Source organism: Protomyctophum parallelum, assembly GCF_964188405.1.
Source record: "Protomyctophum parallelum genome assembly, chromosome: 19".
NCBI classification, from domain to species: domain Eukaryota; kingdom Metazoa; phylum Chordata; class Actinopteri; order Myctophiformes; family Myctophidae; genus Protomyctophum; species Protomyctophum parallelum.
Genome location: NC_139717.1, coordinates 34,768,488 through 34,796,476, shown reverse-complemented (window position 1 = coordinate 34,796,476; position 27,989 = coordinate 34,768,488). Strand labels below are relative to the sequence as shown.

Below are 27,989 nucleotides of genomic sequence, written 5' to 3'. Positions count from 1 at the left end.
GTCCTGCGGGAAGTACTGGGAGCTGATGGTAGGTGTGGCGCTCCACCTCAGCAATCCATCTCCCAGCAGTCTAGCGCATTGTAACGGACTCCTGCGTGTTACCGGCTGATACCGACAAGAAGCCACTCCCGACCTACTTCTTACTTCCTTCCTGGACTACAAGTTTCACCTCCACACAGCCTCCCCACAAGGAGCACCAAAGAATTATGGTCATTGTAGGAATTCAGCAATCCAGTCAAACCCTAGCCATACACACGTTATGTTTCTGGCCATATGGTGCAAATTTCAAATTGTTATCTACTACAAATGCTATTTACATTGAGTGACTGCAGTTTCTTCCAGTGGTGAAATGTCCCTTTAACTGTGTAGAAATAATTACATCACACAAACCATTATCATCCATGACTCTGTCCCTGCTAGTCCTCTGCTTTATCATTATGATTCTTAGTAGACAATAGAGTACTAGACAGAGCACCCAGACCAGACCTATTGTTTATGGGTTACTGTTGGCATGGCCTTATATTAGCAGAGAGGATTTTAGTCCATCCGATATTCTTGTTAAGGCTATTCAATTGTGTAGTGTTCATCTGATTGATGTTTTACATTTTTACAACTCTCTGTAACAATGGGGCAGGTTTGTGTGACAACACTGACATCTAGTGGTGAAAAGGTAGCACATCGCCTTACTGTGCTACACTATACTGCCCTACATTTTTGGAGACACTGACATCCATTTGTCTCAAAGGTCAAACAGGCTAATAGCTTTCATATATTGGGGGATAAACAATTACCTCATGAGCAGATACGCAATTTGTGCAATATCAATGTATTACTGATAACCTAGCTGGCCAGCCGAAAAACCTTTTTGCACTTTGGCTTTATAGGGCAGTATAAAACAATTTAAGAGATGTCTACAAAACAGGAAAAATACATTTAAAAGGTCAAATGTAATCAGCTTATATGATTAATTAAAATTTAATTAAAAGTGTCAGCTTTACTGGAGATACAGTGGTTGATCATGCACATGTTTTTTGGTCTTGTCCTGTAATTCAACCACTTTTCAACCACTTATCTCAAACATTATGGGTTTTGGAATAGATGATACATTCACATCTTTGTACCTAGGACAACTCCCAGATGGGCTAAATCCGGATGACTCCTACTGACTTAAGATTTTACTTGTAGCAAGCAAAAACGCTATTACAAGAAATTGGTTACAAAAGAATTGTCCTACTGCTGACCTATTTATCAACATTGTGAAACAACTGCATCTCGTAGAACAGATGACCTATTCTTTAAGACTGCAAAAAGAGCTGGGTGAAAGAAGATGGGAGAAATGGATGGGAGAAATGGAGTATTTAGCTGGGGGGCGGATATGGAGTGAATATGGGCTGTGTCTTTCCTGTTGTCAATGAATGTAAGGATTCCAAAATTCTGTAATATGTATTGTTGTATTGTTTTGTTTTTTTATTATGTTTTTTCTGTTGATGTTTTTGTTTTATTGTATGCCTATGTTTGTCTATTGTGTCTCGTCTTGCATATTCAATGCATATTCAATGCATAAAAAAAAATAAAAAAAATAGCGTCAGCTTATATGATCGGTGCATCAACTATCATGAATAGTCTAGCAAAATATTTACAGGTGCTATTTTCAGATAGTTTATTCGTCACGCTCGAGGAGTGTAATTCCTAAGCCAATAATTTGAAACTCAAGGCTCCAGGGGGTACCGGTAATTGATAGAAAATAATGATTTTGACGATTTTGAATGATTTTTGGGGGTGAACTACCCAAAAAATAGTAAAAAAATAAATAATAAAAAAAACTGATATTGCTTACCGGGATGTGGAACTCATGAGCCAGGTATTTGAGGGTGGAAGCCTCCTGGCCCAGCAGGTTGCTCCGCTGGGTGAGGTTCCCAGGAAGTGACGTGTCAAACTCCTTCCTCACCACCGAGGCCACAGAGTCCAGGATGATCAGACCTGATTTGGTGGAGATGATGTCCTCCTCCAGTCTCTCCACTCTGGATTAAGCACAACGTATACAAGACACATCAGAGTAGGTTGCCATCAGTGTGTGTACTTTATGTACTGTGCACAAGCATGGGCGCAGAATCAGATCCTGGGGGGGAACCAACATCAGAAAAATAAATGTTGTATTTTAAAATATACAGTATATGAATGTGTTTTGTGATGATTTCTCAAGCATTTGGATTAATGGGACTGATTCACATATCACCCACTTGTATGTGGTCATGTTAATGTGTTTGTCGTTAAGCATGTAACGTCGGTTACATGTTGGTTTTTATAGCAAATATAGATACCTCTATGGGTGTCCCACTCCCCTCTAGAAATACTTTCTTGTATATTTTTGTAATGAGATCTGCGCCCCTATATATATCATTGTATGTACTTCATATATAACAAAAGTATCAATGTTTATCTTTATGAATAAGGGTATCAGTAGTACATATCAGTGTTGGTGACCTCCAAAGAAAAAACTAGATAGTAAAGCATGTGGCTTCTATGTACAGTACCTGTTGAGAACATCCTGACAGGTGAGTTCCCTGAAGACGTGAACACGCCCAGCCATCTGCATCACTTTCTCCCTGGAACAGAAGTAGTCTGGGAACCTGCTCTGGGCGATTTCCACCAACCTGGCATTACAAGGAAAACAGTACATACTAGTTAAAAGTGATTTGCAACAAACTAGACGTCAGTGGCGATCAGATGGACGTGCATATTTTCGACACGGTGACTCTGCACTGGACGCCGTCTCCTCGATGTTCCATCCAGGAACATCGAGATCAAGATGGCAAGAGGAAAATATCTAAGTGAATATGAATGAAATGAAAGAGACATTTGTTGGATCACAGATAGCAGCTTCAGTCACAAAGACTGGAAATTGTGGAGGCAAGTGCACCTTCAATAACCATGATACTCGTGCATTAGTGCTGTATATATGTAATGAAAAAGACTATTTTTTTTGGCATATTCAATGACTTTACCAGATATTCCATGACATGTAAGAACACAGGTGTACCTCTCTGCTGAAAAGGCCGACTCTGTGTCTATGTAGATCACTCCACTGTCAAGGCCTCCCATACTCTTCGGCAGAGTAGCCAGCACACTGAGCATCATACACAGCTGGGTTTTACCACATCCTGACGGACCAGCCACCTAGCAGTACAACACACACACACACACACACACACACACACACACACACACACACACACACACACACACACACACACACACACACACACACACACACTTATTGTCATTGATTACCCAGAACAACATTGATTTTAATAGAAAAATAAAAATATGACGAGACAGGCTGTGATCTTGTAGATTTGACAATTTTCACTATTCGTTGTACAACAAAGTACACAGGGCTTAATTAGTAGTAGTAGTATTTGTTATGCAACAAAGTATATAGGGCTTAAGTGGTTAATGACTGTACCTTATGAAGTGATGGAGCATGTAACATTTTGAAAACATTAAACATGTTCACGTGTGATAACGCTGTTTTAAGTAAACCAGTAAAGTAAGCCACTCGGGCAGTTCTTAAAAAGCGAATGGACCTGATTCACTAAGTTTGTTTAGGTCAGTATTTTGTACATACCGGCATTTGTGCAAATTCCCATGTTTACGTATGTTGGCCGTGAATTATGAATGACGTCTGCTCAAACTCCCGTCTGCTCGGAGGCAGACTTACATGGGACCAAAGCTTGCGTAGGTCATTAGATAATTAGACCATTCAATATTCTTCATGCAAAATCAATTACAGTAGCGCCAAACCTCAAATAAAATATGTACTGTTATGTGCCCAACATTTTGTTAACACAAAATATGTTAAACAATCTATTGCTTGTAATGTTGTACCTCTGTAATTGTTCCCCGGGGGAGACCTCCGTGAAGACGTTTATCCAGCTCTGACAGTGAGGTAGAAAAACATGAATCACAGTTTTTCTTCCACAACTCCAAGGCCTAAAACAGAGAGACAAAAAATACATAATCAATATGTGTTGTCTTGTGACTTGCTGTAGCCTCACAATGACCTCACCCATCACTGTAGTTCAGGACTACAAATAGCGTTGCCATCTAGAATTCTGGGTGCATGGCAAACAAAGGTATTTTTGACTTATTTTCATTTCCAACGTGGTATCGCAAAGTTAGGTGTGGTATTGATGTTTCTACTAGTAAAACAGGTAAGATGATATTTGTCTGTGCAACAACTTTTACGACCAAGTCCTTGGACTGGTTCGGTGGATCACAGAAGCATGGAGCTAGACTTGTGTCAGTGTGTGAAGGGGACAAACCGTGGTCACAGACGGGGCACATTCTTTGCTGACTGACTGCAGTAACGCCAAGGCCTTGTCGTAGCTCAGTCCCGCCAGCCTCATCACCTCCAGCGGTGTGTGGGACAGCACTTCCTAAACACATCATCACAGGACAAAAAGTTCACTCCAGGATCAGGCATCCTTGGGGGGGCTCAAGTTAATATGTTGATATTGCATAAAAATCAGTTTAATAATCACTTTAACCCTATATGCATCAGGGATTAAAAACAATATTGGGGGAAAATGAGAAAATGTGGAATATATCTTTGAAACATTGCACCAGCATTAAACCTTTCAATCAATTAAACATTATTAATACAACTAGTACATCTGCAGTAGTCAGTGGCGATGGTAGTGTCACTAGTCATAGTAGCCTAGACAAGTAAGACGCGCAAACGCGTGAAGCGAACGCAGCTCGTAAATTGCAATAACAACAATTAGAATAAATTACTACATTTTTTTTCTTTTTAGTTAGTAATTTTTTTAAGTTTTCTACTGTGTGTGTGTGTGTGTGCTACAGCTGCGCCCTCTGGTGGCGGGCGGGTGGTGTCACAGCGGGACAGACACACAGACAGACAGACAGACAGACACGATCTGCAGGGTCTCATAGTTAGTGCTCACTGAGTTCGCAATAAATAATTAACCTAACATTTTCTTTATGTATTTATATGCATTACAACATGGGCTGCATAGTTAATGAGGCCATGATGAATTGTAGAGACAGACAGTCACAGGAATAATAATACAACTTTATTTGTATAGCAGCTTCCATGACATGAAATGCAGCTCAAAGTGTTTTACAGAGCTTTTAAGATGTGCTCTTAATTGTAACCATGTTTTATTTTGTAAGAGGCAAACTAATGTTTGTTTATCTGTTCTGTGTGAAGCTGAGCTGCGGGTTTTCGTCTACATTTATTTTTCCCTCGTCAGTATTGTTATGGTGCTATTACAGTGGTGGTCTACATGCTGGGGCTGTGATTTACTTTGTTTAACAAGAGCAATTGGGGGAAAAGGGAAGAGTTGCATTCCTGTAATCCTGTTTAACAACAACAACTAACCACAGTTCACAACGCAATGTGAGTGTCGATAAAAAACTTTCGGGTTGCAACTTTAATTTAACTGTGATGATGAACCAGCAGGAGTACACAACAGAGTTGTACATCCATAAAAGATCCCTTTGACAGTGTTTGTGCTAGTGTAGCCCCGCTCAGAACTATAGTGCAGTAAACTTACCTTACAACTTTCTATTTGGTGGCGCTTGAAGCGCTCGCATATTTCGGGTGCTACACCTGTTCTTCTTAGTGTTTTACTTGCCATGACACCAAAACTCTTATTTTAACTAATCTTCTGGTACACGACGAAGCTGACATACAGACATTGCATTTAGATTTTGTCTCTTCCTCATGCTGTTTTCGCGCATTGCATTGTGGTCAATGTAGTGTATGTTTACAATACATCAGGGTGGGTGGGTGACATGATTTACAGGCAGGCGTTACAGGCAGTTGTTCCACAAGAATACAAATGGAAGTGGTGCACATTCTAGAATCCAACATGGTTGCATGGAAAACCTTTTAAGTAGACTGTAGAATGAGGGGGAAAATATCTCCCCATCAGCGAGTCGCGACTCATTGTTGGAGTCTGCCAAAACGAGGGACAGACCCAATCTAGTGATGTTTATTTTAAGATTAATGGATTCCCAGGCCCCCAGAGGGCCTCCAGGGTAAAGAGTGCTACTGTGGAAAGAGTTCAACACGGATTCCATCTTTATTGGATGTGTTTATATGTGTTTATCTTATTATAAAATGATATATAGTCACCGACAGGCGGAAACCTTGTATGTCCAAAACTATTCAGTGTTCCAATAGATCCAATGTAGGCTACATATAGTTATTATAGCCAAAGTTGTTGTTAATATGTTTCATTTGTTATATATTCATTTAAAAAAAAGAACACAGACACACTTAACAAATGTATTTATTTGTCATAAATTGCACCAAAGAAATGCAACTTGTGTGTAATATTTGACAAAGTAGAACATTATATCACAACAAATATTCGAGGTTTCTCCCCGACAGCAACTATATGCACTTGTAGCCCTTGGAGGTTTAATGTAGTAGCCTACTGTTTGCAAAATCAAAAATCTAATGTAATCTTGTTTACACAAGCCTTTTCTTTGTGAAGAAACAAGCCTTTTCTTCGTGAAGAACCTTGTCCATCCAAATGTTTAATTTCAGTACATTCAATTTCAAAGTCTTTTAACCATATAAGCCCTATGTACTTTGTTGTCGGGGGTCACTCAAGGGTCTTTACTTGGACCCGTCCTTTTTCTTTTTTCCCTTCCCTAATTAAGACATTCCCAGAATAGGGATGCTAGGGCCCATGTGGTTAAACTCAGAGTCCATTGAGAGAGACCGTCATTTCTGATGGGGCCGAGTGCACAACACAGAATAAATAAATACAGCAGATAAGGAATAGGTCAATACGAAGCAACGAATCTCAGTATAAATCAAACAAAACAAACACATGAAGATACACAGACGTCTCTCATCTTGGACCGTAAACTGAGTAAGAGACTGGAGGAGTCCAATTTAAAGTACTTTGTAGCAAGTTCCAGGAACATGCAACAAATAGAAAGGTGGTCTTGCCAAGCCAAATCACTCTTGTCTTGGAGATACTTTCACACACTTTTTGTATTTATGATACAATGAATTCCTTGGTTGTAATATGTACCAATTAAATAACTGCTACTGAAATTACAGAAAAGCTTGAAAAGGCTACTGGAATTCATGACTGAGTGCATTGAATGCATGGTAGACCTTTGTTTCCCATAATAGGCGAACTGGCAAAAATAGCTGATCCACAAGCTCACAGTTTTTGATATTGCAACGATTTGTGAGCTTATAGACCTGCTATTTTCAGTGAAGAGATTCCGTGTATGGAAAAAAGGAGAGGACCAAGTACAGACCCTAGAGGACGCCGGTCAATGAAGTATATAGGCTACAGCTACAGTGTTTAAGTGGTTAATAGTAAGTAAGTAACTAACTAGTAAGTAGATATATGTCATATTGGATGGAACAATGCATGGACATGTGATGATTGTTTTCTTTAGTAGTCACAGCCACAAAAGTTGTAAAACTACTGGAGTAATCTAAGATCAATCTCTTAGTTTGGTTTGTTTGCCTTTGCTATTTGCAAGTTGGTCTTTGTTTTTGTTCTTTTCTTTTCATGCAAATTGCTTGTACGAAGGTGGACATAATATTAGAGCCTTTAACTTAAAGCTGTGTTATGTGACTTTTGATTGTGTTCTGCTTTGTGTAGACTAGAGAGAGACAGGAAAAGGAGTCACAAAGACTAACTGGTTGATCCACTAGGTATCCCCTAATAAATCTGGTTTAATGGGAAGAATGTACAGTAGCCCGGACTGCCCCATGGGATCTGCAGAGTATCACTTGACATTCCATGTGAAGCTGTAAGTAGTGTATGTAGTGCGCCTGTAACCTAACGACCGCAGCCAGGAAAACAAACAGAGACTTTCAATTCAGGAGACAGAGATGAGCTTGATGAATGTAATGTATGTCTGGGAGCAGACACCACTAGCATCCCGGATTAATCAGTGTTCCAAAATAGTGACACAGACACCTGTAACTATAACAATGATAAACATCTCTAAATGTGAGGTATATTTATAGCTAAAATGTATTATAACAAAAGGTTGTTAATTTGGCTGTTCATTCAGTGGTAGAACTTAAGGTGTATATTTACTCAAATACTGTACTTTTTGAGCTACTTTTACTTTATACAAACAAATTCATTATACTTCTCAACAACATCTCAGAGGCTAAATTACAATTATTTGAAATCTTTATGCATCTGTAATTTGCAGGTTTAGATTTGTATTAAAAAAGATTATAATTAATCCCATTTAGATTAGACCATACTTTGGTTATTTGAAAATAGCAGTAGAAACTCACAATGCATCACACCACACCACGTGGCCTATAGGCCTATCTATCTGCTATATTTTCCTGAAGATATTGACCATTTAAAATATATTTTTTAAACAAATTGTGAAATGGAACATTGTGCCTAAAATCGTAGTTCTTCTTTCCATCAGTGTTTGGCATTACTTTGACCTGCATCACGCATAGTTATACTAGCACCACACACGCATGTCCGTTTGCAAGAGATGATGTCACGGTGGAGGCGGGGTTATGTAAATCCAGGAGAATAACGCAAGGGAGGATGAGATTTATTTCCACTACCTTAGGTGTGTCCGTGCTGCTGTCAATGACTTGAGAAGAAAGCAGAAATTCATATTCTCCTGGTTTTAATACATGGAACATGGCATCAAAATGTCCCAAATGCGACAAAACTGTCTATTTTGGTAAGTGTATGATTTTGTAACTGTTAAGATTTTATGGTATTTTATGGTATTGCTACCAGCATACCATGTCATATTATGTGATATAGATAGACAAAGAATCATGATTTTATTTTAACTGTTTGAATTGGGGATTTCACCAATATATCCCATGCACCATAACTAAATGTATCAGTATCACATTGTGATTTATGTATACCGGTAGGTATTATTTCAGTAGGCTAGGACAGACCAATTCATAGTCTATTGTTCGATGTGGTTTTAATCAGGCAAATATATAGGTGGCGTATTAATTGTTGCTTTTTTATGGACCCGAGAAGAACCTGCAAATTATATCCCAGCCTGCGCAGCTAATCGCAGGCTTCGCAGCTTGATATAGCCTAGTGTTCGATATTCAAATGGTTTACAATTTCTGCGTTCAACGTTCAAGATTAACACGAGGATACGACACCAAATAATCATACAACACCGCAAATCGTCCACTCACATGCAGCCACCACGTAGGTGCATCCTCGGCCAAGCCATAGTGAGTTTACTATCTTTGGGTACGCTTATAGTAAGCCAGTAAACGCAGACTGGAGTAAACGCAGGCTAGTGCTCTTGCAGTTCACACAACATTATTGTTATGTTGTGTGCGAAAAGGCTGACTGACTTGCTGACAGCAGTTTATAGCTTTCATTTGGAGGCAGGCAGCAGGCTCGATCTGGTGATATGAGTTTATGGTCTCACATAGATAGACGAGCCCCCATGTTTCTGCCAACACCACGCCGCATTTGGTAATGAATAATGAATTGCCCTCACAAGCGTTATATGGATCGAATCGGTCCCATTCATTCCCCTTGAGGTCTCCTGATAACAATGGGATCACAATTTCAGCACTAACTGACATGGACAGCTCCCATGAAGGGAGAAACCCCACCCTGAATCGAACATTTCTTACTGAATAATGAATATAGATCTATAATTCTAAGGGCTGGTCTCAGTGTTTTTTGTCTCTATTTACTTAGTAAGCCATGTTTGATGCACACCCACATAGGATACTGTCTCTAGGGCTAGAAGACAAACATAATCTCTTTGAGCTCTTTAATGCAAAACATGGACATTTAATTGTGTAGGCTAATTGTGCCTTTGCTGTTTGTAATGCATATCCAGGAGAAGAAACTAACTTAACATCTCAAAATCCCCTAAAAAAAACAAAAAACATTTCAACAATAATTTAAATGGGACAGTAGGGGATTTGTTATAGATTTGCTATTCAGATACACACATTTACCAATCTACATTAATACTTAGACTTTTACTGCAACTTAAATTCATAGAAACACTGTGAAGAGTTCAAGTGGCATGACAATGGTCATGCTATCCTGGAATGATAGACTCCACAGAAAGAAGACTGTAGAGCAAAAGGAGAACAGTGGAATTTATGTTTTTGCAAGGCTATATTGGACGAGTATAAAACTAATTCCTAAGTGGGAGAACTAATGTAATTCAGAGGGGAGAGACTGAGACACGTGAATGACGTGACTCTCTCCCCCTTGTGACATTCATCTTTTTAATTATCGTTTTGCTCCTGCTGTCAATCACAGAGCTATATTTGCCAGGTACAGTATCTTATTATGGATATTCAATAAGAGACAACCAGCATTGTGTTGAATCACAAGCCCCACAGAACAGTATACTCATGAACTCTTTATTGAGAGAAGAGAAGAGAAATTGAATAGTCACAGCAGTCTAGTCATGGTGTAGTTAGTATGAGCTGGGAGTCTGGACTGTGTGCAAGAGAAAAGGATTAACTCAATTCTATCTCTCACTTTCTATTTCTCTCTCTCTGTTTCTCTCTCACTTCATCACTCTCCATTGTACAGTATGCATGGCATGTCTATATGTCTGTGTGTACATCACACAACACACACTCAACTCGACCCTATATGGCTAACAAGTTCATTGTTTGCCAAGGCTGGCTTTGAATGTCACTCATCAGAATGCTGGGCAGTCCAATCTAAAGAGGAGGTCACATCTGGCTGTGCCAGTGAAGGGGTGTAGGGGGGAGGGTGGGTCCTTTACTGGGATATTCTTGGATGGGGTCACATACAGGGCTACAGATAACTGTCTGAGAGCCTCTCGTGCTAGATCATACTTTCCATGGTCATTCTCTTGAGTGAGGAACGAATCCATTACATTCTCAATTTCTTATGCATTGCACCACCCCTACCCTTTTACGAATATAAAGGTTACTGTACTCTACTAGCCTAGTTGGCAGGTTGACAACTACTATCATTTGAAGGTTCTGCTCTGTTTTAAAAATGTAGCTGGGTTCTTAATATAAGTGTTAAATAACTCTCCTTTCCCATCGCTGATGTGTTTGGTAAACAGAGCGTTTACAGTGGGGTTTAATACATTCTTTCTAATGTCTAATTTTATCCATTCAGGAGCGAGAACTCAGACACAGGATACATGATGAACAAGTAGAATGTGCAGGCAGAATTGGAACTGGAACACAAAATAATTGTAGCTGATAAATGATCGTTGCAGCGTTTTCTGCACTCTTGACTGGATAAAATTGGTATCCTGACCTGAAAATTGGAATATAGTATAATATAGAATATTTTAACAAAAAGCCGATTTGTTTGTTTTTTGCAATTCACTTTCACCCTCTTTAACAGGATTTTCAGCTCAAAGGGGCTTCTGTGTTTTAATCAAGGACACAAACCATGCTCTATGGAGCAGCCATACTAATCACTACTAGACCTGTTAATACCTGCTTGTTTTTTCCCCTCTTCCATAGCGGAGAAGGTGTCCTCTTTGGGGAAAGACTGGCACAAGTTTTGCCTGAAATGTGAGCGCTGTAATAAGACCCTAAATCCAGGGGGCCATGCAGAGGTAGGACAACCTGGAGAAAAGTCTGTATAGCGCTGGAGGGCATTTCCAGGGCAGGGTGCAATGATGGTGGCTGGTGTTTATTTCCCTCTCTGTCCTCTATCCATCAGCGTATGACTTTGCTTATAGTTCAAGTACAGAACTGAAGAGTAAAGACTTCTGTAATGTGTTTTGTCAACTTGGGCGTTATTCTCTGCACATCATAGTTTAAGATGTTATGGTTGAGTCAGAGTGGGAAATAAACATCATCCATCAGCCAAAATAGTAATTAAAAATAAATATATATGGATGTTGCTTTAGCTTTTATATTCTACCAGCCACTGTCATAACAAACCATTATTACTAGCCATGCACAACCTTGTGGCTGGTACCTTATGAGTCTGAATGTGTGGTCTGTATGTGTGCAGAATTTGTCAACGAGTTAATGTCACAACTGTGCAAGATGCAGTCACAAAATATTACAGATTATAAGATTATAAGATTATAATCAAGGTCAGGTTTGAAAAACTACAGGGAGAAAGGATTCCGACCAAATAATCGGTTCAGAGGAGACTTTAATTTGAAGGTTACAGTGAAGATGTTTCTAAATCAATTTAAAAGGAAAATACACCGAGTGCAAGTAGGACTTATCCTACATTTGAATAGCCATAAGCAGTTCCTCACACACCTCACACACAATCACCCATGGATAAGGAAAAACACTTATTTGACTCTGCTGAGATAAATGTGACGTCTGCCACTGCTCCAATTCTGCTCAAGTCATGCAGCTTGGATGACTTAACTGGTGAGTGAGTGATCCAGGAGCACACTAAGAGGCCTTTGTACATAGAGGGTCAACAGATACTGTCTAGCTGATAACATTTTATTTCCATTAGCATTGCTACATGATAACAAACGACCAGTAGACATTTCTCAGCAACTGTAATGCTAGCTTTTCGACTACTGGTACAGCTGATGAGACCGTTAAAGCCGTGTTTGATTGACCACACATACAAAGAAATTGGTGCACTACGGCTACATTTAAGCCCATCCATGTTGCTGCTATGCGTTTAAAGTCCTTTGATGTTCTTTGGTAATGTAAACATGTTTTCTCATGCCAATAAAGCTCATTTGAATTGAATTGTCTTAGCCTACTGTACTATAAAATAAAAAAACTTCTGTCTGTCTGTTTAATTCAATTAAAATCAAGTTACCCTTGCACTGCTCCCATGAGTCACACCTGCAGTCTCTACTAACTGCAGTCTTAATTAAGTGAAAGTTCACAGAAATGCTAAATGTGGGAAAAGAAGAAGAATTAGCTCTTTCACTCATACACCACTAGTCAATGCAAGTTAAGATTGACCGGTCAACCCACTGAGGATAATACTCTCAGACAGACAGACAGACAGATTTATTTTATTTTATAGTACAGTAGGCTAAGACAATTCAAATGAGCTTTATTGGCATGAGAAAACATGTTTACATTACCAAAGAAAGTGTCAAAAGCATAATAAAACTATTCAAGAACAAAATGAGTAAAGTATGTACAGTTGGAGAAACTTGCTTACAAAAATACTTCAAGTTAATTTGAAATACATAAAGCTTTTTGAAACAAATAAGCCACTGTCGAAACAGTTAGCATCATGCTCTGGTTTTAATGTGGTTTCTATGCAGAAACTATGAATGAATAAATGTTATGTACTAGTGACTGCTTCAGCACAGCAGAGCAGTGTTTATTTAACTCTGCCCTGCTTCTGCAGCACGATGGGACGCCATACTGTCACAAGCCATGCTATGCTGCCCTCTATGGACCAAAAGGTATAGTTAACTTTCCACTTGTCAACTGTAAAAATATAATTTTGTTACTATTAACAACATATTACATATACAGCTATTTTATTATTATTATTGTATTATTTATTTAAAAAATCACAGGGTCCCTATTCTGGGCATGTCATAATACAGTGCGTGACAAGGGAAATAAAAATGAGTAGATCTTACACATATTCACAAACATCTATGATGTCTGCAAAGTTCCTAAGATGAATACAAAATTAAATAGTGATGTACATGTCCATAATCACGTTACGTAGTGAAGCGTCCCTAGAGCAAGACTCCCCAGTTACTGTATTAATAGCAAACACTGCTCCTAATATTTGGGATGGGTGACAGATTTCACGCATGTGCAAGTGTTTAGTGACTAAATTAGAATGATTAATTATTTAAGACAAAAGCAAACTTTTGTAAGACGCCTTCCGAAAAGCTGTGTGTGTGTGTGTGTGTGTGTGTGTGTGTGTGTGTGTGTGTGTGTGTGTGTGTGTGTGTGTGTGTGTGTGGTGTGCGTGCGTGCGTGTTGTAGGTGTGAACATCGGGGGAGCCGGTTCATATGTCTATGACACTCCTGTCAATGAGGCCCCTGCCAGTGTTGCCACGGAGACAGATGTCAAGCCAGAAGAGGAGAGAAAAGCTCCCGTTCGGGGACCAGTGAAGGGTAAGAAACAAGACATCATAACATGTTGTGTCTTGGGTACTTGAAATGTATTCTAGTATACATACAGTAGTAGTATACATTATTATTGAGTATAGTAGAAGTGCGATGTGTTGTGAGTTTGTATTATCTGCTGTTTTTGTATTCTTGGAAAAGTAATCTTGTAAACTAATTGAAAAGGTTTGAAATTATTTGCTTATAACCTACGGTTAAGAAGCAAGAAGATTCATTAGCAACATAATGCTGTTTTATTTTTTTCAAAAGCTGCAAGCTTTTCATCTTTTTCTGGAGGCCCCGATGTCTGTCCAAGATGCAACAAGACTGTATATTTTGGTAAGTATCGTAGTGTACCATCTGCATACACAATTACACATGCATGCAAGTGTGTTTGTGCGTGCATTCTTTGCTGGGATATACAAAAGTACAATGATTATTACATAGGTGACAGATTGTTGTTACCAAGGTCATGGTTATGTCTTCAGTAGAGGGTGCACATCTGTGTGTGTTTTATCCCTGTGTGTGTGTGTGTGTGTGTGTGTGTGTGTGTGTGTGTGTGTGTGTGTGTGTGTGTGTGTGTGTGTGTGTGTGTGTGTGTGTGTGTGTGTGTGTGTGTTTTTATGAAGCTGAGAAGGTGTCATCCCTGGGGAAGAACTGGCACAGGCCGTGTCTGCGCTGTGAGAGATGCAGTAAGACTCTGGCTCCCGGCAGCCATGCCGAGGTGAGAACGTAATTTTCAAAAGATCTCAGTTTACATAGCGTATATAGAAGCGTCACAACAATGCATCACAATGTACACATGCCGCCCTGGGTATCAACAGTAAACACTATACTGGAACAGATCCCCCTTTTTATTGTTTATGGTGTATTGTTGTGTATGTAAATTGTGTGAGTGTCTTCACTGTCTTGTAAGCCCGTGTGGGCTGGGCATCTTTTGATGTAGGACATTTAATAAAAAACTCTATCTATCTATAGTTATATTTCTTTATAGCTATCGATGCCTAGCCTACAGTAACTTAATCAGACCTCATGAAGATAACTAATCTTAAGCCCAAACTGCACTAATGCAACTAGTCGCAACTGCCATTGGGGATAATTGTTGCAAGTAGTTGCTTCGCGAAACATTGGTGTGGTTTGGGTTTTACAATACACAGCATAAAAGCATTTTTTGTATTGAGACTTAAGGGCAGTCAAGTTTAATGTCCTCGTGAGATAAACATATTTCCACTGTCATGTGCAGAGGTGATATAGAAATATGAATACAGTAGCTTTACTACGAGAAATATAATACTTATAGACAGACTATGTTCTAAGTAGAATTATCTAACTGCTGTGCTGACAGATACTAAATTTATGTTTTTGATTAAACTTGGCTTTTTTATGTTGAGAAAATATTCTTCTTGTCTTGTAGCATGATGGACAGCCCTACTGTCACAAGCCCTGCTATGCCGTCCTATTTGGACCCAAAGGTATGGTATTATTCACTCATTGACCCTCCATAAAACAACAATAAAATTATCTTATTTGTTAAGCTTCTAGCAAATTCAGGCACACTGATAACAATGCAGCCTGACCACAATTCCCTATTTCAACTTTTATTTGATTTAGTATATACCTCTGCACTAGTAGAGGGCACAGAGCAGCTTCGGAATTGCAATTACGCACCTACACATCACTTCATGCAACACAACATAATCTGCACATATGAGAGCACCACAATGAAAATAAGTCACTGGCCTTTTTACATCTATCCTTTTTATAATGGTGTGATAATGGTATGTAATTTTACATAATTATGTTTTATTATCAATAGATATGTCACAGACGGTAATAATGTAACAATAATAATGTAACATATTACTTTTATTTGAAAGTAATAAGTAATATGTTACATTTTGAAAGTAACTTCCCCCACACTGGGTACAGTGAGTATACACGTCACAGCACCATGACAGAATACCTCACTTCCAATCTCAGCCTTTCAGTATCTGCTGCATTGGATTACAGAAGCTGCAGCCTACAATGCAATACTGTATAAGACAATGTGACAGATAGGCCTACAGAATAAATAGCTTTTGATTTATTTTATTATTTCATTTGTATCAGGGACCATGTACAAAATACAATAATCTCAAGCAAAGAGAAACAATGCTTTGTACCAGATTTAGATACTGTACTAATTTCCCTCTGTAGTCCCTGGGTAGGTAAACAGAAACAATAAGACACAAAACATTATCTCCACTACAAGTGAACCAATAATTATAAATTACCCCCAACCCCATGTATAGCTGCAACAAAACACAAAGCAGAATCCAAAAATCAAAACAACACCTACTGAATGTTACAAAATATTACAATTAATACTGACAAGATTGGTAACATAAAATCAATAATGTTGCATCAAGGGACAATCTTTAAAGCTTTTCAGATTGACTAGGACTTTAGTTAATTCTTTGGTGACTTTAAAAGAAAAGGCTAATTGTGCAATCGAAGAGCCTCATTTAGAGATACACCAGTCACGTGAAGTAGACCTTGAAGTTCTGCTCTTTTGCTCAGAGCGAAGCTGAACAAAGCTCTTTAATGGTGGAGGAGATTTATGCACTAAACGGTTGAAATTGAATTAACAGTTATTTCCTGTCCACAGCATGCTTATGAAAAAGAGGTACACTGTCAAATCCTTGCGTTGATTTAATCATTTTGTAACTCTGAGAGGATACAAATGTAACGAAATGGTACATCTGTACACCGTTTTTTACTGTGTTAATTGATATAAATTATAATTCTTTGCATTGCAACTTCTTTCTCCATTTCAGGTGTGAATACTGGAGGCGTAGGCAGCTACATCTACGATGAGCCTGTTGCGGAGGCACAGCCCTGAACAGCAATTCTGCCAACTAGACTCTGACTCGTAAAAAAACAAGGGAGACCGTATAACTTGCTTCGCTGACGCCTCTGCCAATGTCTCATCTGTGGTGTTCTTCCTAGATATATAGGCCTCACCTTCACTTATTTATACTTTATGTTTTATGTCTGCCTTCTGCACTGGCTGAGCAAGGATGCACATGTAACCAAAAGGATAAAGGGTCAATTTGGTTATATCTGTACACTCTCCGAGTTTCAAATAATAATAATAATAATACACTGAGGATGAAATAAACACTGAGGATTTTACTGTGAAGAAGTCATAGAACACAGACACACATGCTCTATAGAAACAGGGTTGATCGAAGTCTATCTCAAACCTTTCTGGCACACTGTAATATTTTATATTCATAATTTTAAAGTATGTTCAGACTTCTACAGTATGGATTCAAATTAATCTCTCGAGGTATGGATATTGATTTTATTGTTAGGACATACCCATATTGCATTACTTGTGTGTTGATAAATAAATGTCATGCGACACTTTCAATTACAAAATACAATTCAATTGCATTAAGCAAATTTGCAACTACAACCAAATCCCTGATCCTTTGAAAAGAACTTTGGAGAGCAATCCATTCAACCCACTGAGTGTGATTCTGAATTTTGATTCACCTGGTCTCTTGATTCTCTTTGATTTGCCTTCTGCACACAGTGACACACATGATGAATTGATATACTATACTTTGATCACAGGGATGGATATTTAAATGTTTACGTTGAATTTGTATATTGTTTATAATATATTTTTGGTACCAAACAAATCTTTATAGCCTACAGTAGATCCTCCCTTGTGAAATAGACTTGCCTTTGAATTATTCTTTCACTTTTATTTTTGTCATCTGCCAAATGAGTAGCCTTGTATGTGATGACTAGAGGAGGTATGGACGTTATGTAGTCAAATAACTTCAACTTATTGTCAGTATTTCATAGCTAGGTTTCATCCTGGGTCGGTGGGTCAAAAGAAAAGAATGATTGAGGAGACAATATGCACACAATAATACGTACACATAGGACATTACCTTTGTTTATTATTAGTGAATGTTGTGTTTGATGACTCAAGGTCAGCTAAGAAAGAGTACAACTCATAATCAGATTTTCTACAATAAAGGTGTGGAACAAAACCTGATTTTCTATGTCTGATCTTTAAAACATTGTTTGAGATATAATTAGTTTCATGATCCCTACCTAATCCAAACTATAAATCATTAAATTAAATTAAACATTAAATTCACTGTGTCACTCACTTTGCCACTCGATCTGCCATTCACTTTACAGCTGACATTTATCTAATACATTGGTATTTTGAATAAATCCTGGCAAAGTAAAGAGTTCTACTCGACTGTAACTACTGTAACTAAACTAACACTTGTGTGTATACAAATTATTGCCTTCAAATAAAAAATAGTATAGCCTATAGCCTACCCGGGACGGGGCCCGGGGACATAAACAGGTTAGAGACTATCCCATAGCTCCGAGAGATGGTCGCGTCTATGGTCGCGCTGTGATTGGCATATTGGTTGCCAGGTAGCCTAATTACTAAAACGAACAGCAGTTTGGAACTAGTAAATAATAATAAATCATAATAATAAATGTAATAAAAACACAATCCAATACATTTGTAGCCTTTAGTATCTATCTATCTATCTATCTATCTATCTATCTATCTATCTATCTATCTATCTATCTATCTATCTATCTAAATGCACCAAACAAGTCTCTGTGTGTAATTGTGTATGTCTGTACGTCTGTAATCCACGTAACTCGAGAACCGTTCGCCCTGCTGACTTCAAATTCGACACACGCGTTACACACCACCACAGGGCCCGGGGTGCAGTGCCCGGTGCCGAGTCGGTCGGACCCACCGTTGTCCAGAACCGCCCCAAAAAGGCCTCTGCCCGGGCTCTAGACAGGGCCTCTGCCCAGGTTCCATTGTGGAGCTGGCCTGTTCGGACACGACAAATATGTTCTGACATCTGCATAGACTCCATATTTGCGCATGCCTGACAAAGAACTCCATAGATGGGAATAAAAGGTAAACATACATAATAACAGGGTGGGGCATGCATTTCCAACTTGCATCGTTCCAAGTACTGCACCGCACGTACAGTACGTGTGTACCGTGTATGTCTGTAATCCACGTAACTCGACAACTGTTCTCCCCGTTCAAATTCTGTGCTGGGCTTTTGTGCTGGTTCTGACTAGCACAAAAGCCTCTGCCCGGGCTCTGGACCTGATCACCCTTACAGTATATCGCTATATATGGAGCTGGCCTGTACTGACATCACAACACTTCATATTTGGGAATGCTTGACACAGAACTCCATATATAAAGGGACACAGAGAGACATGCAGAAATATCCATATACGGGCATAAAAGGGACACAGACGGATGCTTGGAACGGGTACAACGGATATTGCATAGGGCATAGATCTCCAACTTCCATCGTTACCGGTCCTGGCTCTACAGCCGGGCACCGGTCTAGTATCTAATCTAACTATAAATGCACCAAGTCTCTGTACGTACATGCGTGGCCGTGTACGTACGTGTGTACGTCTGTAATCCACATAACTCGAGAACCGTTCGCCCCACTGACTTCAAATTTGAAACACACGTTCCACACCACCATAGGGAGTGCAGTTCCCGGTGTCGAGTCCCGACTCCCGAGTCCGTCGGATAGCCGGTTGTCCAGAACCAGCACAAAAGCCTCTGCCTGGACTCTGGACCTGATCACCCCTATCTCCATATATGGAGCTGGCCTGGCCTGTTCTGACATCATATGATGTTCTGACATCTGCACAGATTCCACATTTTGGCATGCCTGATAATGCGATATATATGACGATATGTTGTAGTGTTGGAGGTGTCCATGAAATCTGTATCAGGGTAATGCTCCTGTGTATACATGTATGTAATCTGGCACCACTGCCGTATCAGGCAGTTTGCTGGGACGGTGCATACGCATCAAAAGTGGCGGGTTGGCTGGGACTGCGTACGGCGCAAAGTAACCACAGTATACCGCTAATCAATTTACAAATTACATTATACATATATACATAGTATATATGTATAGCTCTCAATGATGACGTAAGAAATATGTGGATTAAAGGACCCAATGCCAGAGTGTAATTGGTTTTCGATGGTGACGTAATGACGATATGTTTTAGTGTTGGGAGGATTAAAGGTAATGCTCCTGTGTATACATGTACTGTATGTAATCTGGCACCGCCGCACCACTGCCGTATCAGGCACAGTTTGCTGGGACGGTGCATATGCATCAAAAGTGGCGGGTTGGCTGGGACTGCGTACGGCGCAAAGTAACCACAGTATACCGCTAATCAACTTACAAATTACATAAACATATATACATAGTATGTATGTATAGCTCTCAATGATGATGTAAGAAATATGTGGATTAAAGGACCCAATGCCAGAGTGTAATTGGTTTTCGATGGTGACGTAATGACGATATGTTTTAGTGTTGGGAGGATTAAAGGTAATGCTCCTGTGTATACATGTATGTAATCTGGCACCACTGCCGTATCAGGCACAATTTGCTGGGACGGTGCATACGCATCAAAAGTGGCGGGTTGGCTGGGACGTGCGTACGGCGCAAAGTAACCACAGTATACCGCTAATCAACTTACAAATTACATACATATATACATAGTATATATGTATAGCTCTCAATGATGACGTAAGAAATATGTGGATTAAAGGACCCAATGCCAGAGTGTAATTGGTTTTCGATGGTGACGTAATGACGATATGTTTTAGTCTTGGGAGGCACTGATTGACATATACGTCACCATCCAAAGTCGTCACTTACGTATTCATTACAACATTATGTTTCTGAAGTGTATAAAAACAATTACCATTGTTTCATTCTGGCACCACTGCCGTATCAGGCACAAGTAGTCATTACTGAGATTTGACAGTTTTTAGCGGTCGAAAGTACTTGCGCGCTCTGCTTGCGCACTAGTAGGCCATTTATGGCCTACTAGTGTGCAACAAGCAAGTATGCACTCGACAGAGTGCAGTTCTAGTTAGCTCTGGTCCATAGCTCTAATGCGCAGGGTAGAATCGTAGAAGCAGTAGAAGGCTATGGACTGGTGACCAGAGCTAAGTTCTAGTTAAATTGTGTTTTTGATTTATTCATTTATTTAAATGTAGCCTATTTTTTTCATTGATGCTTTTAACGTTAATTAATGGAAGATAAATAAAGTAGGTATAATCAACTAAGGTGGTTACTTAGTTGGCTCCGTGATGGAGCTATAAAAGAGGTCTATCTCTCTCTCGCCATCAGCTGTTGCCTGCCAATCAACCGACCAATCCCAGGCAGCATATACATCCGTGCAGGCGATGGGATGATAGCTAATGTTTTGCTGCTACGACGAGTAGGACGACAGCGTTTAATGCGCCATGATCTGTAGTCTGCGTCTGTGAGATCAACAAACAATTTATCTATCGGGACGTCGAACACAATTTATCACCGCGACCACCCAATAGTAGAGCATTTCATTTAAAAAAAAAAAAGTCTCACTAGGGTGAAAAAAACCGCTAAACCATCGATTCGACATTAGCTAACTGGCTAAACGAGTAGATAACTTCCGCCGTTTATTTGTCTTTGTATGTGTTTGACGTTTTAAAAGTCATGTTGGACGAACCAGCGGGTCAGAACGTCGACGAACCGAACCACGACGACGCCGAGAACAAGCAGCCTCCCGCCGCGGTGTTCCTGAACGGAGACGGCCTGAATCTCGTCGGTACTAAAACGGCAACAACAACAACAAGACAGGCGATGAAGAAGAAAGGTGGGAAGAAACTTCGTCAGACGACGACGTGTTGTCCTCCGCGACTCCAGCATCTCCTTCATCACCACCATCATCACAACCACCATCATCAACACCACAGCGTCCAGACGAGGTCTGCACGGAACCACCACCATCCCCCACACAGCAACCATAACAACAACAACAACAATGCCGTCTCGGGCGGCACCATAGCAGCGTTGTGCAGTACCAGGGCCACCACAGTGCAGTGTCTGCAGACTAACACCGAACCAGCTTCACAGCCAGCTGCTGCTCCTCATCACCTCAAGTTGGGAAACAACAAGAAAGAGGTAGAATGCCCTACAGCATGTTCTAGCCCCTTTCGGAACCCTCGGTTACCTTTTCTTAATTTTGGACGGCGGTACCGCCGTACAAAATTCATAAAAGGTAACTGAGGGTCCCGAAAGGGCAAGTTCTATAGCCTCTGTGTCTTTTGTGAACCAATACAAACCGTTAATAAAACGACGAAATAAATCATTTTTTAAAGTAAATGAATAAATAATAATTCATTTAATAAAGACAAAGCCAACTCGAGTTGTGACAAATCATGACAACAAACACGTTTTGGACCGAACAAATGATTACAAAGAAGAAAAACACCCAAAAAGTGTTGTAACTTGCCGTTTTCTTCTTTCTAATTATTTGTTCGGAACGAAAAATTGTGTTATGATTTGTCACAATTGACTCGATCGAGTTGGCTTTGTATGAGGCTCAAAAGGTCTTTAAATAAATACTTTTTGAAATGTCTGAGGAAAATGAACGGGGAATCATTTCCTGGGCCCTGGTAGGGGCGGGACTGCGACGCTCTATAGAATATTATAAATATTCTAACAGTCCAACATTTGTTTTTCTTTTAGTCACACCACTTCTGTGAGGTCTCGATAAATGCAAGTAAACAACTGTGCCACTTGCGGATGAACATGCCTGGCAATTAATGCAAGGACCATTGCACTGTTTTAATCAGTGTAAATTATACATGCACTATTGCTTACATAGTAAAGGGATTGGACACAAGGACCCTCTTCACTGTCATTATATGGTCTTTAATATCCTTTGTGATAACACTATTTAAAAATCACACCTGTGTGAAGTGAGGGGCGCTCTTATCATCATTACAACATGATGTTTGTTTAAGCAACGGGTGCTAGTCCTCAATGAAGATTTCTCTTCATTGTCTATGGCGTTTTCTTAAACATCGTTGACAAACAAACATTCACTCACTTCACACAGGTGTTATTTTTCCCCTCATATATTATATGAGGGGAAAAATAACACCTGTGTGAACAGGCCATTATATGAACTTTCAGGAAGTCCCGATTTCCTTAGTGGCTTCACAAAATATCTGTCTGACTGCCCCCCTGCGTCTAACTCACGTTGCTACATTTTCTTTATTGTTAATGGCAATTAATGACTAATGTTTGTGTTAGGGAGTGACAAGATGACGTAAATTTTCCCTTCATTGTCAATGGCGTTTTTAAAACAAACATTGAACTTAAAACAAACATTAAACCTGTATATAGGAGCCCCTCAAAAATCACACCTGTGTGAAGTGAGGAGCACTTTTATCGTACATCATATTGTAAAACAAAAAATCACAACCGTGTGAAGTGAGGGGCGCTATTAAAGTCTAACTCATGTTGATTAGGTGATGTGATGTAAAACAAACGGTGCAAACACAAACATTAAACGCCATTAACAAAGAGACAATATGACGTAATGAGTTACATTATGACGTAAATGTTCCGTTCATTGTCAATGTGTTTACAAAACAAACATCGAACTAAAGACAAACATTAAACCTGTGTATAGGAGGGGCTGGCGCCCCTCAAAAATATGAAAATAAATATCAATAAATGAAATATTATTTTTAATGAATTACTGTAGTTTTCAGGAATTCCACTAGACGGCCTCCGAGTCCTGATGCAATTATGATATAAAGATTTGTCTTCTGTATCGCCACTTTTCATTTATCACCAACAAGAATTATAGGTATAGTTGTATACAAGATATCAATGTTTTCATTGATATCAATGTCATCATGACATAACATGTCTATTTGCTCTAATTGTCTTGCTTCATTGTCAATGGGAATTTAATCTTTAAATCTTTGTACAAAAATAGCCGATTTTTCTCGTCCACATATGACGTAAATTCTCCATTGCCAAAGTGAATGGCAAAGTGAGTTTAACGTTGTTTAATGCAATCATATTGGACTTTTCTGTTTGGATGTATGGCCTGTCAAGGCCAGAAAGTCGTTTTTTTTGGCTCTCAGTAGGTGTTCCCGCATAACTTCCTGGTTTGATGATGATGTCACGTGCATACTCTATAGCTGAATATAGGAGGGGCTAGCGCCCCTCAAAAATGGACATCAGAATTCTACCTAAATAACTGTCTGCGGGGCAGGCTACAGTCATTGCCTTTATGTTTTGGTATGAATTTCAGCTTTAACTGATTTTTATTTTTGTGTTTCTCTAGCTGATGAAATCAAAAGCTGTGAGATGTGAGCGGGTGGTCACGCCGCCAGGTGTGAAACATGACCACCACATATCGCAAAATCGGAACTCCCGGAGCCATAGGAGCAAGCACAGCACAACCGCCCCCAGCAGTGCTCACTCTGTGAAGAGAAAAGATGCCATCAATCCACAGAAGCTGCCTTACTCAACCCCGAAGACACCCCTCCGCTCAACAGACAATGTTAAGATAGAGGAGATATCCCCCACTGGTCATGTGAACCAAGAAGAAGGCGAGAAGATTTATGCTGGAGCCAAATTCAGCGAGCCCCCCTCGCCAAGTGTCCTGCCTAAACCGCCCAGTCACTGGGTTGGTGAAAACACCTCGCAAAACGGAGACCGGAGCCGAGAGCAAATGACTGTTCACTTAAAGTCTCTGCTAAAGGTCGAGGGTAAAGCATAAATGCAGTCTGACATGAGTGATATTCAGTCATACTTGTTTAAAGCTGAAATTACATAGTGAAAACTGTCCAAATTTATATCTGACAATTGGCAAAAAAAAGTCTGAATTTTTTTTAACTATAGTATATTTATGTGACAATTGGCAAAAAATCTGAATGAAGTTTTAAACTATGGTATCGATCTGACAATTGGTTAAAAAAAGGTCAGAAATTGGAATTTATGGAAATTGGATTTATCCTATAACTTACTGCAATATAATGAAGTTTTATTACTATAGTAAATTTTTCCTCATGATGCAAAGAAAGTAATTTAACCACCTGCCTTTGTAAACACATCTTGTAGATGCAGTGTCAGCATTGCAGAAGGTGTCGGTGACCTACTATGCCAACCATCACATTGTCACAACCAGCCTTTATATGTCCCTTTTGTTTTTGAAAGGGAACCCATCAGCAAGTGAGAATTTCAAAGTGACTAAAAGAAGGTTGGTTCACTTGGTTGGCAGGAATGTTGAAGATTGTATGTTGCCAGTAGAAATGAGTGTCTCCAATTTATGTTTACATTTAGCAGTGTGATGCATTAACTTTCATTACATATTGTTTTGAGAAAACGGCCTTGTGTTGAATCAGTTTTGTTTTTTTACTGAACTCGTGTAAATGTACATAGTATATTGTAGACCTAGGCCTATGTGTATATTTTCCATGTTTTAACTGAGATTCTAGTTTTGTTACTGAAGGTAATCAAAATGTTCCCCGTGAAATGGAGGCACTTTCTTACAGTTCCTTTAAATGGGTCGTAGTATCCAACGGGGCACATTGAATGTAAGAAGCATTTTCTTACAGATTTGCACAAGACATTAAAAACAACACAGGCATGGTAGGAAGCTAGCTTTAGCTTTTCCTCCACCAGTCACTTTAACAATTGTACCAGTGAAGGAAGATTTTGGAATAGAAAAGGACTTCTAAACCATGGCTGGTTACCTGCCAAAGTGGATAGTGTTGAGTAGACAAACCTACCAGCTACAACTAAATGTACCAGCATGTGGCTGGTGATTTCCTCACCCTGAAAGTGGATGCTCATTTGTATTGTAGACCAGGATTCGGTGAGCCTTAGGTAGACTGATTTTAAGGCCTATGCAGTGAAGGCCAAATAACCTTCAGGGAGACCTGTGAAAGGTCTAGATTAGAATGACAATGTGAAAGTCTGAAAATCAAGGATTCTTTCTTTCTCCATCACGATAACTGCTGCAAGACACCTGGCATTTGAGACCGAGTGCTATTACCTTTCTTCTTAAGCACTTATAAGCCTCATTTACACAATTCAAAAAAGGACGATCTACAAGCTCACAATAAACGTGAGCACATTGTGAGCTTTAAGATCTGTTTTTTTTATTGGAAAAAAAGTTGTTGAAAATCTTGGAATGATTATTGGTATAATGACATGCCCAGGGAAAAGTGCAAGTGGTTAACTTTGCAGCACTGATGTTTGTGTGTCTATATACTTTTTTTCCAGGCTATATTTTCATTTCACTTATCTACCGTTAAGTTTAATGTAAAGCACTGATATGTTGTTTACCAAATACTGTATGTGAGTTTGTATTTTTCATAGTTTCATGGAGGATCTTGTCATTAGGGCTTTTCACATTGTGTTTTGCATTACCCTAGTATGGGCTGCAAAAGTATTTGGAAAAACTGACTAATTTGCAATTTCTCAATTGCAAGGTGCTCCATTTTCTTCAGGGAAGACAAATGTTCTCAACAGCCATTCTCAAGTGTATTCTAATGTGCAAAATCGTTAGACTACAAAACAAGTTGGAGAAATTATTCAAAAGTATTCAAACAACAAATTATATTTTCCCCTCTTGTCCACATTTGTAAGTACAGAAAAATGTGTGTAAAATCTGTCGATGTTTTTCTTCAATATACAGCATTCAACAATGTGTCAGATGAGCAGCATAAGAGTTGGTCATTATTGTGCAGTCCTCCTAACCCAAAGTGAACAATGTACAGTGTGAAAGGCTCTATTACAGTATACCACGTCCATGTCTTATATCATGGAGGCTGTGATGTGGCCAAGATTTGGGGAATTGTATTATTGTAGGAAAGAATTGTCATTTTATTGCAGTATTTTAAAAATGATTTCTTTTCAGATATGTCAACACTCTCACGCCACAATTCGAAAATGTTTGGTTTTAAGAGTTGAATCTAAATTGAATAAATATTGGTTATCCCTACTTTTCTTGCCTCTTTGGTTTATTGATTAATATTCAAAGTGGTTAGTTTTGTGTTTTACAGTTACATTCATCTAGTGTTTTAAGAGGGAATATATGCACTCCATAGAGCTGACTAGAAAAGTAAATTTGTATTAAAATAACCATTCAAAGCATAGTTACAACTACAAGGTGCTGAAACCACAACGTAAAACAAGAGAAATAAAACCTTAAACTTAACAGATAACAAAGACATCCTAGTTGTGGGTTACATGTTTTATGTTTATCTTGTCAGGCCATTATGTCCCATTTATTTACGTATATTGACCTGTTCTCCACAGTAAGCTGAATTATAAAAAGTGTGAATGGTGTTTCTAGGTGAAAGTGCTTTTTTGATGTGCCAATATCTGCCATTGAGCCCAATTATAAATTCCTCAAGTTTGAAAGCACTATATATTCTAAAACTATGAAACATTTCAAAGATTCCTTTTCAGGCAAACATGTCCACCGTAAGATTAACCTAAATAGGTTTGAATGGGGTTTCTAGGTGTAAGTATGTAGGACTAGTAGCATGCCAAAGTTTGTGCTATTGCCATTGAGAATGCATTGGGCGTTTAAGTTAAATAACTCAAACTACAAAACATTTCAAAGTAAAAAGTTCCAGCATGTGTCTCCACAGTAAGCTGAATAATAAAAAGTGTGAATGGGGTTTCTAGGTGAAAGTGACTTTTTGACGTCCCATAGAGCTGCCATTGAGCCCCATTATAAATGTCTCAAATTTGAAAGCACTATATTTCTAAAACTATGAAACATTCCAAAGATTCATTTTCAGGCAAACATGTCCACTGTAAGATGAACCTAAATAGGTTTGAATGTGATTTCTTGGTGTAAGTATAATATATATATAATATATAGGACTAGTAGTATGCCAAAGTTTGTGCTATTGCCATTGAGAATGCATTGGGCGAGGGGGGCACGGTGGTCGGCACTGCTGTCACCTCACAGCTAGAAGGTCCTGAGTTCGATTCGCTGTGGGCGTGTTCTCTCC

At 39.2% G+C, this 27,989-nt stretch overlaps 3 protein-coding genes across 4 annotated transcripts in view; 2 read left to right on the top strand and 1 right to left on the bottom strand.

The window, feature by feature from the left end:
* rad51b (RAD51 paralog B) overlaps positions 1 to 5,734 on the bottom strand; it is an 82,845-nt gene extending 77,111 nt beyond the window's left edge. For both annotated transcript variants that reach the window (XM_083790853.1, XM_083790854.1), the window contains exons 1-6: positions 5,580 to 5,734; positions 4,326 to 4,439; positions 3,889 to 3,993; positions 3,041 to 3,177; positions 2,535 to 2,654; positions 1,838 to 2,021 (exon numbers count right to left, since the gene is read on the bottom strand). In XM_083790853.1, coding sequence (XP_083646979.1) covers positions 1,838 to 2,021; positions 2,535 to 2,654; positions 3,041 to 3,177; positions 3,889 to 3,993; positions 4,326 to 4,439; positions 5,580 to 5,663 — 744 coding nt within the window. In that variant the 5' untranslated portion in view covers positions 5,664 to 5,734. The remainder of the gene's footprint in view (positions 1 to 1,837; positions 2,022 to 2,534; positions 2,655 to 3,040; positions 3,178 to 3,888; positions 3,994 to 4,325; positions 4,440 to 5,579) is intronic.
* Positions 5,735 to 8,617: 2,883 nt separating this feature from the next.
* On the top strand, positions 8,618 to 17,309 carry crip2l (cysteine-rich protein 2-like). The gene is made up of 8 exons (XM_083791049.1): positions 8,618 to 8,730; positions 11,513 to 11,607; positions 13,344 to 13,401; positions 13,943 to 14,074; positions 14,336 to 14,404; positions 14,695 to 14,789; positions 15,480 to 15,537; positions 16,882 to 17,309. The coding sequence occupies exons 1-8, from the start codon at positions 8,688 to 8,690 to the stop codon at positions 16,944 to 16,946; spliced, it is 615 nt and encodes a 204-aa protein (XP_083647175.1). The 5' UTR covers positions 8,618 to 8,687; the 3' UTR covers positions 16,947 to 17,309.
* A 4,032-nt stretch (positions 17,310 to 21,341) lies between these two features.
* Positions 21,342 to 26,957, top strand: LOC310876724 (uncharacterized protein). Its single transcript, XM_083790342.1, has 2 exons — positions 21,342 to 22,113; positions 24,299 to 26,957. Exons 1-2 carry the CDS (start codon positions 21,646 to 21,648, stop codon positions 24,734 to 24,736), a joined length of 906 nt encoding a protein of 301 aa, XP_083646468.1. The 5' UTR covers positions 21,342 to 21,645; the 3' UTR covers positions 24,737 to 26,957.
* Positions 26,958 to 27,989: the final 1,032 nt, after the last annotated feature.

What these genes read in the sequence shown, in the direction of transcription:
- crip2l (XM_083791049.1), top strand. Translation starts at nt 8,688, where the DNA reads ATGGCATCAAAATGTCCCAAATGCGACAAAACTGTCTATTTTG. An exon ending in TGCCCTCTATGGACCAAAAG is followed by an intron (nt 13,402 to 13,942) that starts GTATAGTTAACT and finishes TGCGTGTTGTAG; the next exon opens with GTGTGAACATCGGGGGAGCC. An exon ending in CGTCCTATTTGGACCCAAAG is followed by an intron (nt 15,538 to 16,881) that starts GTATGGTATTAT and finishes TCTCCATTTCAG; the next exon opens with GTGTGAATACTGGAGGCGTA.
- LOC310876724 (XM_083790342.1), top strand. Translation starts at nt 21,646, where the DNA reads ATGTTGGACGAACCAGCGGGTCAGAACGTCGACGAACCGAACCACGAC. An exon ending in TGGGAAACAACAAGAAAGAG is followed by an intron (nt 22,114 to 24,298) that starts GTAGAATGCCCT and finishes GTGTTTCTCTAG; the next exon opens with CTGATGAAATCAAAAGCTGT.